Source organism: Anser anser (assembly GCF_964211835.1).
Source record: "Anser anser genome assembly, contig: HAP1_SCAFFOLD_136, whole genome shotgun sequence".
Taxonomy (NCBI): Eukaryota; Metazoa; Chordata; class Aves; order Anseriformes; family Anatidae; genus Anser; species Anser anser.
The window spans coordinates 1-16,930 of NW_028154175.1; the positions used below are offsets into that span (position 1 = coordinate 1).

General features: G+C 37.8%; 2 protein-coding genes across 2 annotated transcripts; both read right to left on the reverse strand.

Moving 5' to 3' along the window:
* Nucleotides 1-451: 451 nt before the first annotated feature.
* On the reverse strand, nt 452-2,312 carry LOC310890431 (adhesion G-protein coupled receptor V1-like; the record flags this gene model as incomplete). The annotated part of the gene is made up of 3 exons (XM_083852790.1): nt 452-699; nt 1,646-2,255; nt 2,295-2,312. The coding sequence occupies 3 exons, from the start codon at nt 2,310-2,312 to the stop codon at nt 467-469; spliced, it is 861 nt and encodes a 286-aa protein (XP_083708916.1). The 3' UTR covers nt 452-466.
* Nucleotides 2,313-7,013: 4,701 nt separating this feature from the next.
* Nucleotides 7,014-9,497, reverse strand: LOC310890427 (adhesion G-protein coupled receptor V1-like). Its single transcript, XM_083852786.1, has 3 exons — nt 9,410-9,497; nt 8,587-8,789; nt 7,014-7,933 (listed from the first exon to the last, which is right to left on the reverse strand). Exons 2-3 carry the CDS (start codon nt 8,740-8,742, stop codon nt 7,778-7,780), a joined length of 312 nt encoding a protein of 103 aa, XP_083708912.1. The 5' UTR covers nt 8,743-8,789; nt 9,410-9,497; the 3' UTR covers nt 7,014-7,777.
* Between the last annotated feature and the right edge of the window lie 7,433 nt (nt 9,498-16,930).

Here is a 16,930-nt window from a genome sequence, read left to right on the forward strand (position 1 = left end):
TTGCAAAGTAAAAGTCTTCTTGAATTGTGCTTAACATTTGTCTGTTTCACAGAGGAGTCACCAGCTCTCAATTTCCCTCCAAGAAACTCAAATAAGCCATGTATGGTAGGTTGAAATATGTACAAAGGACTAAGTACTAGCTATATATACTACTACAGGATTTTTTATTTTATTTTATTTTTTTGAGAAAGTGAGTGGCCACCAGGGAAACAAACAGCCAATTCCTTTCCTTAGTTTTCTTGCTAGATTCTTCAGTGATGATATCTCTGAGTTTTTTTAAATTTGATGTAAGGTCTCTTCTATAGGACCTGAATTCCTGTCTCCTAAGTACACTCAGTAAGTATCTCACACTTTGGTATTTTTTCTACTTGTTTTACTAGACTGCATTCAATACACACTTGCTTGCTTTGGTTACTCGAAGCATACAGTATGCTCTTTCTGGTTTAACACAGAATGTGTATTTCTGCTATTTTGATTTCTTACCAGCTGTTGCAGTTATTGGCATAGCTTTGAATTTCACAGAAACATCTGCAAAAATTCCCCCAGTTCTGGTCACGTTAATGATTGGTCCAACATAATTTTCAGCAACTCGCACAGCTGAAGCTGAAAGCTGAAGTGTTCCAAAAGCATCATCGTTGGCATTGATAATTACATGAGCTATAGTCTCACCCACTGATCCAAGACGAGGAGAATTTACAACTGAAATATAAAAAAAACCTCTTAGAGCAAGCCTGAAATGCCTCCTATATATGGCTATACTGTTCATATACATACACCTGAGTTTAGTGGATGGCCACTACTAGCTTTCAATAAAATTTTCATTTTAGATTTGGACAAAATATAACTACAAACTGCACAAGCATATTTTTGATGTTTGAATTATATTATGTCAGAAAATCCACATTCTTACTAACTTATTATTCTACCCTGCTGTGGAGCATACAAAACACCAGTTCTTTGAAGAGGTGAGGTACTAGCAAAATTACTTATTTATTTGTCCATAGGACAATAGAATTTTACACTAGCAATGATGAACTATAAGTAACCTTTCAGTTTCCCAGTAGAATTTTTTGTAGTGTTTCCCTTAAAAATCAAGATTAATGTGGGAGAGTCATGGGGGAGAGGGAAGGGAAATTAGGCATGCCAAGAAGCTCTTAAGCATAAATAAGGCTGTAATGACCTGAATTTATCTGATCGGGCAAACATCCTCTACGCTAAAAAGCCAGCATGAAGCTGCAATTCTACACCACTTAATGTTTAAAAGGCTTTTTTCGCTTTCAGTAAGTGCAACTAGCTTATTTCCTATCATTGTGCTTTACAGAAACAACAGGTGAGCAGGTATTAGCACACAAAACCAATACAGTAATATAGTTGGCCTAAAACACCTGGGATAAAGCAGATGCAGAAGGGAGAAAGAAATGTCCACCCCTGACAAAATTTTGTGGTAAAGGAAATATATGCTGACACACAGAATCTTCATACTTAATGTGAGATACTCTGACATATAACTTACAGGATTCTTAACTATACAGAGTTAGGCAGAGGTAAAATTTTACTGTAATTTCAATTGCTGCATTTTATCCTATTAAATATAAATATTAGCCTACATATTTAAGCTTTTGGTTTACATATGAAAGACACTTACTTGGCCGATCCTGTACTTTGTCGATCAAAACAGTATTGTTTAGCTCCACAAAAACAGATTCTGACCTCTCAGGATCATAATCATCCAAAATAGGCAAAGATATTGTGGCTTCGCTTTCATTGGCTGCGAAGATCACATAACCAGTAATGGGTATATAATCTTCTCCTTGTATTGCTCTAACAACATCAGGTGGAAGAAAGGGTGACTTTTCATCATCACCTAAAGTTCTGTATGTAACCACTACTGTACCAAGAAGACCACCAAGCCTTACTATTGTCAGGGAGATATTTTTTGTTTCTTCCTCAACTTTTATTGGTCTGTTTCTCTCAGAAAAGATGAACAGTCCATATGGATCATCATTAGCTAAAACTGTTAATGTTGCATTAGTGTGATTTCCAAGACGACCACTGGACACATTGATGATCAAAACTGAAAACACCTGATCCAGTTCAGGCACGTTGTCAGGAGAAACTTGTATGGTAATATTTGCTCTCACTTGGCCAACATCAAATGTTACATTCCCATATGCAGAGACCAGGTCTTCTGTAAGATCACAGACTATGACCCAATACAGAGTCACCTCAGACAGGGCCCCATGAGTTCTCACAACCTAAGTGGAAAACACAAAGATTTATGTATTTCTTTGTACTATAAGAAAGAAGAACATAAAAGTGTAAAATGGCATACAGCAAAGTCACAGAATCACAGAATATCCTGAGTTACAAAAGATCCACAGGGATTATCAGGTCCAACACCTGACTCCACACAGGACCACCCAAAATCAAATCGCATGTCTGACAGAGTAGTCCAAATGCTTCTTGAACTCTGGCAGCTCAGTGCTGTGACCATGTCCCTGGGGAGCCTGTCCCAGTGCCCGACCACCTCTGGGTGCAGAACCTTTCCCTAACCCCCAGCCTGACCCTCCCCTGTCCCAGCCCCATGCCGTTCCCTCGGGTCCTGTCGCTGTCCCCAGAGAGCAGAGCTCAGCGCCTGCCCCTCCGCTCCCCTCGTGAGGGAGCTGCAGGCCGCCATGAGGCCTGCCCTCGGCCTGCTCTGCTCTGGGCTGAACAAACCCAGGGACCTCAGCCGCTCCTCATACTTCTTGCCCTCTAGACCCTTCACCACCATAGTAGCCCTCCTTTGGATGCTCTCTAATAGTTTATGTCCTTCATATATTGTAGCACACACAGTGCTAGAGGTGAGGCTTCACCAGCACAGAGCAGAGCAGGACAATCCCTTCCCTTGACCATCCAGCATTGCTGTGCCTTATGCTCCAGAACACAGTTGACCATTTTGGCTGCTAAGGCACACTGCTGGTTCATATTTCTCTTGCTGTCAAGCAAAACCCCCAGATCCCTTTCCATGGGGCTGCTCTTCAGCCTCTTGTCCCCAGGCCTGTCCGTACAGCCAGCATTGCCCCTTGCCAGGTGCAGAATCCAGCACTTCCTCGTTTAACTTAATTCCAGTCAACTGTGACCTCTCCAGACTCCAAGACTATTGAAAAATTATTGAGAGAGGTCTTGCAATGACATCAGCCAGCTCTTTCTGTACTTTGGGATTAATCCCACTGGACCCCATAGACTTATATGCATCCAGCTGGAGCAGCAAATCCTGCACAAGTTCAAAGTTGGCTGGGAGTTTATCATCATCACAGTCCTGAAATTCAGAGCTTTGGGTGTCCCCGAGCCCATCATTGGTGTTAAAGACAGAGGCAAAGAAGGCGTTAACCTCTGCTTTATTGGCGTACTTATTTGTGAGGTTACCAACCTCAACAAGTAATGGATCAATGTTTTCTCTGCTCCTCCTTTTGCTGTTAGCATACTTTAAAAAAAGCACTTTTTGTTGTCCCCACAGTACTGGCCAGCTTCAACTCTGAGTGAACATCACCTCTGTAGTCCTTGTTCAACTGACCTTGCTTCCAATGCCCACAGATTTTCCTTTTTCGCCTAAATTCTAGAATAAGATCCCTGCTCAGCCAAGCTGGCCTTCTGCCCAGCTTGCTCAACTTCTGACTCTTTGGAATTGCCTGTTCCTGTGCTCTTAAGAGGTGTTACTTAACTAACCAGCACTGATGGACTCCAATACCTTCAAAAGCAGGTTCCAAGGGGACCTCACAAACTAGTTCACTGAGTAGTCTGAAGTCTGCTGTCTCCATAGCTAGGGCTGAACTTTTGCTGGCAGTTTTCCTCCTATTACCAAAGATTTTAAACTCAGCCATCTCATGGTCACTATGGCCAGGACAGCCTCCAATCACCACTTCACCCACAAGACCCTCACTGTTTACAAGCAACAAATCTGGAGGGCACCTTTCTTAGTCAGCTTCCAGAGTAACTGTACCAACAAGTTATTGTTAACGTGCCTCAGGAATTTCCAGTACCTGTTTGTATTGGCTGTATGGTATTCCCAGCTAACATCTGGGAAGTTGAAGTCACCCACAGGGACAAGGGCAGATGACCTAGAGATATCCCTTAGTTCATTATAGAATAATTTGGCAATGTTGTCCTCCTGGCTGGGTGGTCTATAGCAGACTCCCACAACAACTTCATCTTATTGTTATAACTTATTTCCATGTCCCTTAATCCTTACCCGGAGGATCTTAAGCATGTCATTGCCAACTGCAAGCTGCACACAATCCAGCCCCTCCATTATATACAGTGCAAAGTCATTGACATGATGAGTTAAAAATAAACTAATTTTAAAAACAGTGTAATCTTTATCATCTTAGCTTTGCTGTATTTGTTGTGTCATCAGCACTTACTTTAAAATATTCATACCTCAAATGTAAACAAGTAGAAGTAAATTTAAACTTATATAAAACATTTTAGTTTTAAGCTGAAAGATACACTTTAGAAAGTGAAGTATAAAATGTCAAGACAAATGTACATGATAAAGTTAAGTTAAAATGCTGTAGACCTATTATAAAAATATTGCAGAATGCTCTGTAAAATAGACATAAAAGAGGATTGCATAGCAATATGAGACCCAAAACTTTCTAACCTGCAACATAATATTGCTATCTCCATCTTCAGGCTCAGTTCCATTTACCGAGAGTGACTCAGTACTGAACTCAAAGACGCCATGAGCATCATCAGAAGCCTCAATAGTCACAACGATGTGGGATGCAATTCCCAAGCTGGCTGTAAGTGCAAGTGCCAAAATGAGTTATTTTTTTATACCATCTTTTCTTAAAAGCTAAGGAAGTTTGTTACAAAAAGCACACAGAAAAGCATAACTGGAATATTTCTGCTGTTTTGCATTTTGTGGTGTGTTTTTTTTTTGTTTTAAATGTGGAATAATTATCCACATGGATAAGGAACTCACTTTCAATAATGCAGTCCTGGCAGCCCTTCTATGGAACAACACTCCAAAGCAACATATAAAATGCAAATATTTTAAGAGAGGATCAAAAATAAAATTACTTGTCTAATTAAGGAAAATGAACTAGAATTTAGGGTAGGGGAGAGTTACGTGGTAAAACACAGTGTAAGCAGTGCAGACAGGACAAAAGCAGGTACTATTTTAACTGAAGCTGGAACAAAGAAAAAGCTAGTCCAGGAAATTCTACTACTGTAATGATCATCTTGTGTGAGATAACTTGCTGCTTAGAAAGAGAAAGAGCCTGTCATTTTAAAAAAAATCTGGAAACACAGAAGAGGAAACAACACTTCCCAGGAAGTTCCAAAAAGTGGTTAAACCACAGACTTACTCTCAGGTTCAAACTGAACTCCTTTGTATTTTCAAATAAAACAGAAAATCAGGCTGTCACTGTGGAATAAATTATTTGATTTCGATAATGGGTGCTAACACAATATTTTCAGGTCTCTAGGGTTTAATTCAAAATCCGCCATCATTAGCGTTTCCCTCATAGTAGGTGCTTTTGTTTTCATCTTATTTCTGCATATTGTATGTTTTTAATTTTCTCAAGATTAAATTATCTTTGTTTTCTGTATGTTGTGACAAAAATAGACTTCAAAAATGAAAAATAATCAAAGCATTCTTTTAGAAAAAAAAGAGCTAACACCACTTTTTATTAAGAGTATTTTTGAGATGCAGAGATCAAAGCATAAAGCAAGTGGCAAAAGAAAGTATCAAAACACACAGTCAGGTAATTTTTAAATTACCTTAAATTTAAAAAGTTTCTCTCCTCTTTGCTCTCCAGAAAATTTTACAAAATTTACAAACAAAGCTAATTTTTCTAACTACTTCTGGAATAACTACATTGTGTTCTATAAAAATACAGCTTTGAAGATAGAGAAGCTGTTATTTTCTGTATTACGGTTAGTATTGACTGTTGTTGAAATTAAGCCTTTTTTAAAATGGGAAAGAATGTTTTGACAGGACTCTATGATATATCTCAAACCACAAGCAAAATAACACTATGATAAACTGTGTCAGTAGTGTAGTTCATGAGGGATATTACAGTTAGCATAAAGAAATAAAGATTAATCCAAAATGCTTACCATGCTGATGGACAGTTGGAAGGAAGAAATCCATGTTCCCATCACCACTACCACTGCCATCATTTCTAAAGAGCTCAGCAACTTTAAGATGACAGACATACAGATATATACACATATATACATTTATAAATCAGAGCGCAAGCAAAGAGAAATTTAAACTATTCTGGACAACAGGAAAAAAAGAGGGAAGCACTCTAGGAAGGTATCAACTTTGCTTCTGAAAGTGTACAGGAGTTCTAATAAAGACTGAAATATTTACATATGCCACCTCTTACTTAATTTATGACATTGGAAATAGCAATGGGAAGTCAGAATGAAAGAAAACACATACACATAGTTTATCTTTCCTCTCTTTCCCTCTTTGTGTCCCCATTTTGTATTTCCCCTTTCTCACTCCTAACTGAGGCTTGTCATGGAGGAATCTAAATTGAAAAAAAAAAAAAAAAAAAAGGTAGGGGAGACGATAAAGTCCCTCAAGCTCCTTATTCTAATATTTTCTCACAAAGTGAAAATGTTGGGAAAATCTGCAGAAAACTTAACTAATGGGGACTTCATAAGCTTTGTGTTTGTGTTGGAAAGGCCAAAAAGAAGGCTCATTTTAAAAAGGCTATATAGTTACTGGATTACTAAAGTTAGTTGTAAATTTTCTGTCACAACAATTTGAAAGAGAAAAGTTTGACTCCTTTTAACAAAACAACTATTCAACCAAAAAGACAAAATACGTGAAAAGTCTCAAGACTTTACCAAAAGAATCACTGAGACCATGTTGCACCATAGACACATACAATCATAGCAGAGAGCTGGATTAATTCAAGGAAATCTGATACATCCTCCCAGAAGGGACCACACTTGCAATTTCTGAATTGTTTAAAAAAATAACATCAGTTTAAAAAAAAAAAATCAATTTATGGCTGTCAGTGTTTCTAATTACTTTTCCCTCCAACAAGCTTTACAATCTCCGTTAAAATTTTTCTCAAATGGAAAAAAAAATCTGTAAGGTATTCAGGGGTTTATGTGGCAGCACCACTATGCTTTGCCGTCCCTTCAGACTAGCCCTTCAAACCAATAATTCTTTCAAGTGTTTGTCTTGTTCTTACAGACAGTTATCTACGAGCTACCTCTGCAGCTACAGCTCAGCAAACTCCCTATGGCCCTCAACATCCACAGCCTATTACTGCTATAATCCATTTGACCTATGTATTGCAGTTCTTCTGATTTCACTCATGTGGAAGAAAAAACAAAACAAAACAAAAAAAAACCAAAACAAACAAACAAAAACACAACACTTTGACTGTTTAGCCTTAAATATTTTATAAATATTCCATATTTTTGAAATGCAACATATTGCTAATATATTTTTGCATTATTTTAGTTCTCATTACCAACCATGAAGTTATACAAAGTGAAAAGCAGCAATTGCCTTTAGATGACCTAACAGATGGCAGTGATACACTTTCCCTAATACATGGTAATAATATACTTGCTATGGGATCTGGTTGTTTCCACCAAGGATTAAGAAAAGAACTGAGGAACAGTTCTTCCCTACGAAAAAAGACAGCTGTATGGGGGTGGGGATGTAGAGGTGCTTTTTGTTTGTTTTCAGAAATAACATAGAAAATAATGCCAAGAAAGACAAGATTTTTATGAACGAGTAGAGGTCATGAAAATACAACTAAGGGCCTGATATATGTGCCTTACCTCCTCCCTCTGGGTTCAACAGCTCCACTTTAAACGTTTTTTCTAATTCAGGAATAGTATTATCAGTGATGTTAACAGTAATGTACTTGTATCTTTCTCCTGGCTGAAATTCCAGTGTACCCACAACAGCCTGCAATATAAGAGCTCTTCATATTTTTGTTCAAGTCTAATGTTTTCATCCATATAAAAAAAAGAAACAGAACCTTCATTTTGTCTTTTTCAAAACATCTACTTTTGCTCACTTAAGCTTTAAAAAAAAATCTGAAAAATCTGTTTTACAAAAGAAAAAAAAAAAGAAGAAGACATCTAAGTTGACATACTGGTGAGCATCTGCATTCATGTACATTTTTCTTATTTTTCTGCACAAATGATCAGTTGGACAAGCAAGTGCAGATACATGCAGGTTATTTTGCTAGGCATATACAAATCCCAGTATGTACAAGCATAATGTTAACCTGTACATGCACTTGAATAATATGGTCTGTAACAACAGCAAAACTCACAAATTGCTACACTGAAAACTCTGTTAAGAAAAAAAAAAAAAGTTCAAAACCAGAGGCTTTTCCTAGACAATGCAACTTACTGCAGAGAAAAGAATGGAGAAGTCACATGATGTATATTTTTAAGTGAATATTACATATCCATTTGCCACATCACCTTGTAAAGTAGTCTTTCTGTGAAAGAATCATAGCTGGGCTAGAGCAGTCAAACTGAAAGCTATCTCCACGATAAATAACTCTAATTAATTCCAAAACAATTATACCACCTTGGCAGTTGCCATACCTGATAATCTTTGGGACTGAAAGCTGTGACTGGCACTGTTCTGTATTCCACCAGAACTGTTCCAAGAAGGCCTTGTGCACGAACTACCAGTAATCTGACGTGTCCAGCTTCTTCTTTAATAGTAATATGGGGCACAGAAGAGGCTGGAAGAATCATTTTATCACCTGGCTGAGGAGGTGGCCCCACAGAGAACTGGAGCAGACCTGGAAGACAAGAATTACTACTTACATGGCTTTTCATAACAAATTTTAAAGATGATAAACAATTTAAATAAAGTGATTGATAACATATCTTGTGATGGTTCTGAAATTAAAAACCACATATACCAGTATACCCTTAAGCCTCAATCACACTATTTCCAGAGATGTGCTGTGTGCCTTACCCTCTCTCACTGATATTCTTGTCAGTCTTGATAAAAGGCACAGCACAATAATAAAACCTTCTCTTCCCAAAAGAGCCTCACAGGCCACGGTTTTGCGTATTTACTGGTACAAGACATATGGAGAAATGACTCTCATTGTCAGGAATTCTCATTTGATGAAAAACCTGGACAGGATCAACTACATGCAGAGCCTTTATTTGCCCTCACAAGAGAATCATTGCTTGTTTGGGCAGGGAAGATTTGAGGCCTTTTTGTAAAATTATAAAAGAAAACTAATTCAGTATTCATTCATGTATATAAACAATGAATTAATTCAAGTTAGATAAAGTGGAATATATGAGATTGCTTCCTCAACTATTACAACCAAGCAAAGTTTTCATCTGACTGGAAAGAACTACACAATAATCTGAAACAAAGCTGTATAATTCCCATCATTGTTACCGTATGGGTGGTCACTGGCTTTGATGCTGATATCAGTAGTTTCCTTTTCTGGATCTATACTTGCTCCACTGGTAGGAGTTGAACCTAGTTTCCCATCTCCAGACACTGCAGAGACTAATGTCACACGGAAATATTCATTTAACTCCGGAATGTCATCATCAATAACATGCAAATTTAACACCTAGAGAAGGACCAAATCATGGAGAAATCAAACCATGCAACATTCTTTGATTAGTCAGTCAGCTGTATCTGCTGTATAGTTCTGAAAGCAAAGGACACTATTTTTGCTCTCCACATAAATTCAACTAATTTCTAAGATAACATTTTATGTCTAGAATATGCTTTCCAAAAACAATGCTTCCAAGCTACTGGAAATGGAAGGCATATTTTCTGAATTGTTTCAAACTACATAAATAAGTGATAATAAATACTTGTTTGGTTGGTTTTGTATATCTTCACAAAAGCAGAGTTTAATTTCCATGTACTGAACATGAAATATCTGATAAATTTTAAAATCTTTTTGAAATTATGCTTATGAAGAGACATTACAGTGATTAATCCAATTTAGAGAGCAAATAAATTGAGCTTATTATACCACCTGACACTTTGACCTGCAGATCATACGATTTACTAACATAACCTTGCTCTAAACACGCTAACACATTCACTTCAGAAAATTCCATCTTTCTTTATGTTTCGATATGGTCGGACAAACATATAGAAAACATTTAAGTAGCTGATCATATTTAGAGGCATGGTAATGAGTAGATTACAAATGTCAGTTGAAAGTCCCTTAGGATATCCCACCTGAAGAGCAGCTTGCTACCAGCCCGTTTCTTAGAGCCATGCACATTAGCTCCTCTGTATGTATGCAGTAAATTGGACCAGTAAGCTGTGTAGCAAGAGCCTACATCAGCCATTTTCTGCCACTAGATAGAGTAATGTGGGCCTCGTCTATGTTGCCATGCTAGAAAAGCTTTGGAAATTTCTGCTATATATGATTGTATGAAATGCAGTAATATCATTTCACAGAGAAATAAAGCTGAATGAACAAACTATTATAACATGAATGAACTATTTTCAGATACCACACGCTTTTGCCAGTCATCACATTATCCAGATTCACAGTTCTAGTGAAGTCACTGGGATCCCTGCAAATGACTTCAGCGAATTTGAGTCCACATTGACTTCTGCAGCCTGATATAAGTGAAACTGAGGATGGTATTTTCTACTCACAATTCATCCTTATTATACAAACAATAATAGAAAGTGTATGTTGTTTCTACAGTACTGTGGTCCCGCACCACTTCTTCAAATAAATTTAACAATTCCGTGCTGTACATCAGGATTGAATTCATTGAAACAGATTATTTTTATTTCTATTTCTAGCACACGCTGTTTATTACCACAGAATTTTAATCATAGGACAGCCCACGTTGGATGGGACATCAAAAGATGAAGTTCAATGTTTCATGGAAAAAAAAAAAATAGATGAAATAATCCAGCACCATGTTCAACTGCATCTTAAGCACCCCTGGTGATGGGAATTCTACCATAGAACCATACATTGGTTTGGGCTGGAAGGGACCTTAAAGCCCACCCAGCGCCACCCCCTGCCATGGGCAGGGACACCTCCCCCCAGCCCAGGCTGCCCTCAGCCCCATCCAGCCTGGCCTTGGGCTCTGCCAGGGATGGGGCAGCCGCAGCTCCTCTGGGCAGCCTGGGCCTGGGCCTCACCGCCCTCTGAGGGAAGAATTTCCTCCTTCGCCCCCTCCCTCGCCCTGCTGCCCACGCTGCTGTTGGTGCAGCCCAGGGTACGGGTGGCTTTCTGGGCTGCAAGCACACATTGCCGGCTCATGTCGAGCTTCTCATCAACCACCACGCCCAGGTCCTTCCCCCCCCAAGGGGTGCTCTCAGTGCTTTCTCTGCCCAGCCTGTGTTTGTGCTTGGGATTGCCCTGGCCCAGATGCTGAGGTCGGGACAACCCGACCCTGTCCCTAAGGAAGTCGTTCCAGTAGTTGTAAAAAATTTCAAGACAAAACCTCTCCCACTCTATCTTTGTACTCTTTGCCCTCTGTCTTCTCCTGTGGTTTCTTGAGAAGAGAGAGCCTCTGTCAACTCTGGAGCTGCCCTTTAGGTACTGTAATAATGGGATCAAAGTCCCCTTCTAAAGGGTGAAAAGATCTAACCCCTTGAGTCTTTCCTTAGAGGACAGGTTCTCCAGCTCTTTGATCATCTTTCTGGCCCTCTTTTGGACCTCCAGTCTGCCCACATAATTTTTTAATTGTGGGCCTCTGTAGCTTTGAATTCCTACTCTTCAGTGTATCCTGGTATCCTGGTATTTCTTTTTTCTTTTTCTTTTTTTTTTAAACTAATTCAGATAAGGAATTTCGTAAGACTTTTAGAAAGCTTTCTCAGAAGCAGCTAAAGCTTCCCTTATGTATCATTTCTCTTTCTCTCCCCCAACTCAGAGATGCAATTCTGATTACCAATTTCAGGTGTCTCTAAGGCCAGAATATTGAATAATTTCCTTATGTTCCAGTTGCTCGCACACTTTATGCAGAGGAATAGATTAAAGCAGACAGTAATCATTTCAGGGAGACTCAAAAACAGCTATTGTTACAAGAACACCTTTAATCTCCTGTTTCTGATTTTGAATTTAAAAGGAGACAGAACCTGGATAGCCTTGAGTGCAAGAACAGCAATGAATCTTACTATTGCCTATTTAATTGTTGTGGACATAAATTTGAGTTACAACACTCAGATCAAACCTGATCATTTTCCAATTTCGAAAGTACATGGACTATCTACACTTTTTAAAGTATATGTACACATACACATAAATACAGTTAATATTTTTTATGTATATGTACATATATCTAATATGTACATGCACACATGGTGACTTTTGAACTGACATATACACAGAGCTACAAATAACACTTTCTTGTTGTCAGGGATGGAAAAAAAGAAAGAAAGAAAATATATATATAACAAAAAAATAACAACATAAAATAACAAAATAAAAAATAATAAGAAGAAAAGCCATGTGAAGTAAACACTCTCTAGTATGCAAACCAGCCAAGCACCCTCAGAAGGTATTTTCCAGGAGGTTTGTAAAGGACAGGATGAATTGTTAATAGGAAGGTAGGGTTTACCTCTGATCTCTGCCAAGGAACGAATGTGATAGTGCCACTGCTATTAGAAAAATCGGTAACAGAGTAATTAATGCCAGTGGAATCAACCTGTGAGATAATGTACTTTATATACACATAGTCTAGGGCTCCCCTTGTACGCTCCACAACACAGGATATAGTGGAACCTTCATCAGCAGTCTGGAAGAAAGCAAAAATTTGGAACGTTTATTACTGTCAAAGTAAATCAAGGCAATTTCATTAAATAACACGAAAATATTTAATGCCAGACAAATGTTCAAGTAAAAAATTGCTGTCATGTTACTTTCAGCTCTTTTGGAGTGTTAGGAAGCTGAAACTGACCTTGATGCCAATCAGAACAATCCTAGTGGAATCTGCAAAAGTCTGATGCCTCCCTGAGGACTATTAAGGTAACAAATAACAATACACTGCAGTTCGTCCTGGACACAACCCCTTTCCTAAAACTATGCGTCAGAGACAGAATCAATATGCTTGAAATGTACCTGTCGAAAGCAAATGAAACTATTGCTTTATAATAACGTCAATATTGTAATTTTCCTTAGCAATAATTTAAAGAAAGATTTGGATCAGCACTTTCTCTAACCAGACACACTATGGATAGAAATAAACTATACCATCATCATTCAGAAAAACAGATTTTTCTCTTCTACTGTCCTCCTTACAATTCTGTATCTTCACAGATAACATGACTTCTGCAGCGACAACTTCACATCTCTGGAATGAAGCTTTAATTGGTACTGACCTTCTATTTTAGAAAATAACGTTCATAAAATTAACATAGAAAATAATTTTATCTGAAAGTTATTGGAAAGGTTAAAGCTATCTTATGCATTAGATAAATTTCAGGGCTGCTTTGTAAGAAAGCATAGATACTGTGTGTGACTTCAGCTGCCTAGTAGACAGATATGCACAGTTAAACTACTGGTAAAAAAATGCTGTGTTCCTGCATCACCACTAAGAGCTCTAATACTTCCCTGGTGAAATGGACATATGATAGGTGCAAAACAATTACCGTGCCATATAATTATTTTTTTTCTTCATGGTTGGCTGATGATCTGTGGCATCACAGCGTATCAGAGGTACTTGAACCTGAAGGAATCTATTATCATAGCATATGGTAGGCACACAATAAGCAAACTGAACCAAACTGAAAACTAGTATCACTCAGGCAAGACAGTTATTTTAAAAACATCATAAGCACTTTGATTAAAAAAGAATGTAATTAAAGCTCATAAGAGTTCCCAAATGAAAACTGTATTAAATTTTTTTTTCCACAAAATAATCCAATACCAGTAGAGATAGCTATCATGTTATTCCCCCTTATAATTGATTAAAGAAGTAAAGAATGATTTATGTTTATTTCAAGCCTCCTCAAAAAGTAGCAAGTTTACACTCTGCATATAGAATGGATACCACTGAAAAAAGATTTCATCTGTTAAAACTAAAACAACAAAAAAACCCACTACTAAATCAACCAACTGACATCAAACATATGCAAATTATAACTTAGTTTATGACAGCAAATGAAGGTGGAAAAATCCATAACACTTTGTCATTGCATGATCTCTAGTAAAATTATCTCAAACACATCATGTGACACAGAAAACTAAAATAAAAATCTTTGCAATAATCCATTCTCAAAAAAAAACCAGAGAATTAAATCTTACATTTTAACTGGTAACTCAAATGTAACAGAAGTGAAGGTAAAATATTTTTCTAGAAAAAAAAAAATTAAGCCTTAGTCTTCAGTTTATATAGTAAACTAAATTTTCTTAACCATTTTTTTCTTTAGTTTTTTAAAATTATATAGTAAATCCCAGTGGAACTGAGGTTGTATTAACAGAACATATGCATCTCCAAATCCTAGGAAAACTTTGCTTAACCACAAAAGCAAACACTGCAAAATCTAGGGTTTGTTCAGGTCACTTGGTCCTGCCATTTAGCTTTCTGTGCCTGAAATATCACCTACAATTTCCATTATGACCACCTTACCTCAGGGATACATGCTCCAGTGAAGCCAAATAAACCATTAGCATTATCACTTTTCTGTATTCTTAATCTTGCTGTGGTGTTTTCTTGTGAAATTCGAGCTCCACCACGCACAGAAATGAGCTTTAGTATGAATAATTCTTCTCCTTCTTCCTCTTTGTCATCCTTTGCAGACACGATGAATGATTTATTGGTCTCTCCTTGCCAATACTCCAAATACCCAGAGACAGGGTGGACATCACTTTTTGCAGGAGTTGCATGAAGTTCATAGATCTCTGCTCGTGTCAACTTACGCTCATAAAGCCTTACATCCTGCATTAACCCTGTGTACCTACTGCTGCCGTTGATTCCTGCTCCAATTCTTACTATTCCTGGACCTGAGAAGGAAATTATAATTTTTTCTCATGTTATTGTATTTGTATGAAACAGTCAGCAACTGACTACCTGTTTTTCTTAAAAACCAATGGTAAACTGTTCATTGTCCCTGGATGAGGAATCATATTGATCTTGAGATCCAAAATCAGGAGGTTCCTTGAGCCTCATCTCAATGTTACAGGTAAGTCCTCACAGGCCAAACAATTCCATCCTATGCTGTCCAAGTTTTTCATCCTATTAGTTCTAGCAGCACATTATCATCATCCCTCATTTTTATAAGTCTTAGAGACTTGAGGCTCCCTCTTTCCTCCACAGATTTTCAGAGCAGAACTGCAACCCCTTTTAGCCCTTGTTTTGCTGAACAAATCCTACTTTGTTTCCCTCTGCTAGGGCAGCTGATCCATTCTGATGATACTCATGATTACTGCATTAACCCTTCTGGACATCCATTTCATCCACCACACTGTAATTCCATGCAAATTCCAAACTCTTTTTACAACAGCATTTATATTTCTCTGTCTCCAAACTATAGGATCACAGCTGCCTCATATTCATTCCTACTCTATCCTATTCTGTGCCATGCTATGCTCTTGTGCTAAAACACACACATCAGCTGTTTTCAGTTGCCTTTCAGAAAACGAAAGAAAACAAACAAACAAAAAAAGCTGTGCTCTTCAGTGTATTGTCATACATATGACACTGAGTGGCAGTTGTAGAGATGAGCAACCACAGGAACTGATAAAAGTCCCAGGGCACAAAGTGGAGGATGCTGAGAAAAACTGGGCTGCTATGCACACCACTGTGTATTACCCAACATTCAACGGAGAGAGATGACATACTTGCCTTACTATTGCATTATCCCCAGACACACGCCATCCCCACTAATAAAGAAAATTTACAGCACAGACATATCCTTCTAGCAATAAAAGCATAATTGCATTTCACATATATTTGTTCTAGAAACCGAGGGAGGGAAAAAAAAAAAACCTCTCAGCCTCTCAGCTTAGCTACAGTACTGCAAGTGTGATGGAAATTACTAATTGCAGAAGTACTATTCTTTTTACAAATGGAAAATTTGATTTCTTAAACTTCAACCTGGAATTTTAAAAGCAGAAATAAAATAGTACACCATACAATTAATAGTCCTCTACTCTCACTCAACATCGCAGCAGTTTGAATTTTTTAGAACATTCACACAATTTCCATAGGCTTTCTGAAAATCCTCAAAGAATTCTTATCCATTCCTTTCAATTAACTTAACAGATATAATCATTTCAGTGTATTTCTTCCACCTTTGAAGTGGCTAGACTATGCATTTCAGAGCTTTATATATGGAGAAAAATAGCAAAGGCTCACCATCAAGAATTGCTTCTCCTTTTAGACTCTTCATTCCTCCCAGAACTAGAATTCCATCAACGTAAAATTCAATTATACTTTCATCCAGAGTAATCAGAACGTGAAGCCAAGTATTCTCATCCAGGTATTTCATGACTGATGTTTTAGCCATGTATGTCATATTGGACCCTAATGCTGTATAATGAAGCACTACAGAAACATGAGAATCATTTGTCTGAATTTTCACACCATAATATAAAGTCCCATTATCGTTATCCTTTTCAACTATATAGCCATCTGTACTGACATTAGGAATTAACCAAGCTGAAAATGTAAAATTGGTTACTGCATTATTTCCATTGTTATGGGTATTCAGGACCGATAATGCCAAATGCATCCTCTTTTCCACTGAAATACAGAGCGTCTGTTCCACTGTGATGGCGCCTCATGTGGGGCTGTGATTGTACTGAGCTTGGGAATGATCCAAGCAACAAGAAATCTACCATTGATGGCAGTCCAGCTTGGAAGGTACTAGACAGTATTTCCCAACCTAGTCGGACAACACCAAAGGTGCCTTGCTGTCTCCAGATGGTGAAGTCCGTAATATAGGAAAGGTCATCTTCAGAAAGAGTATCTTCCACTATCT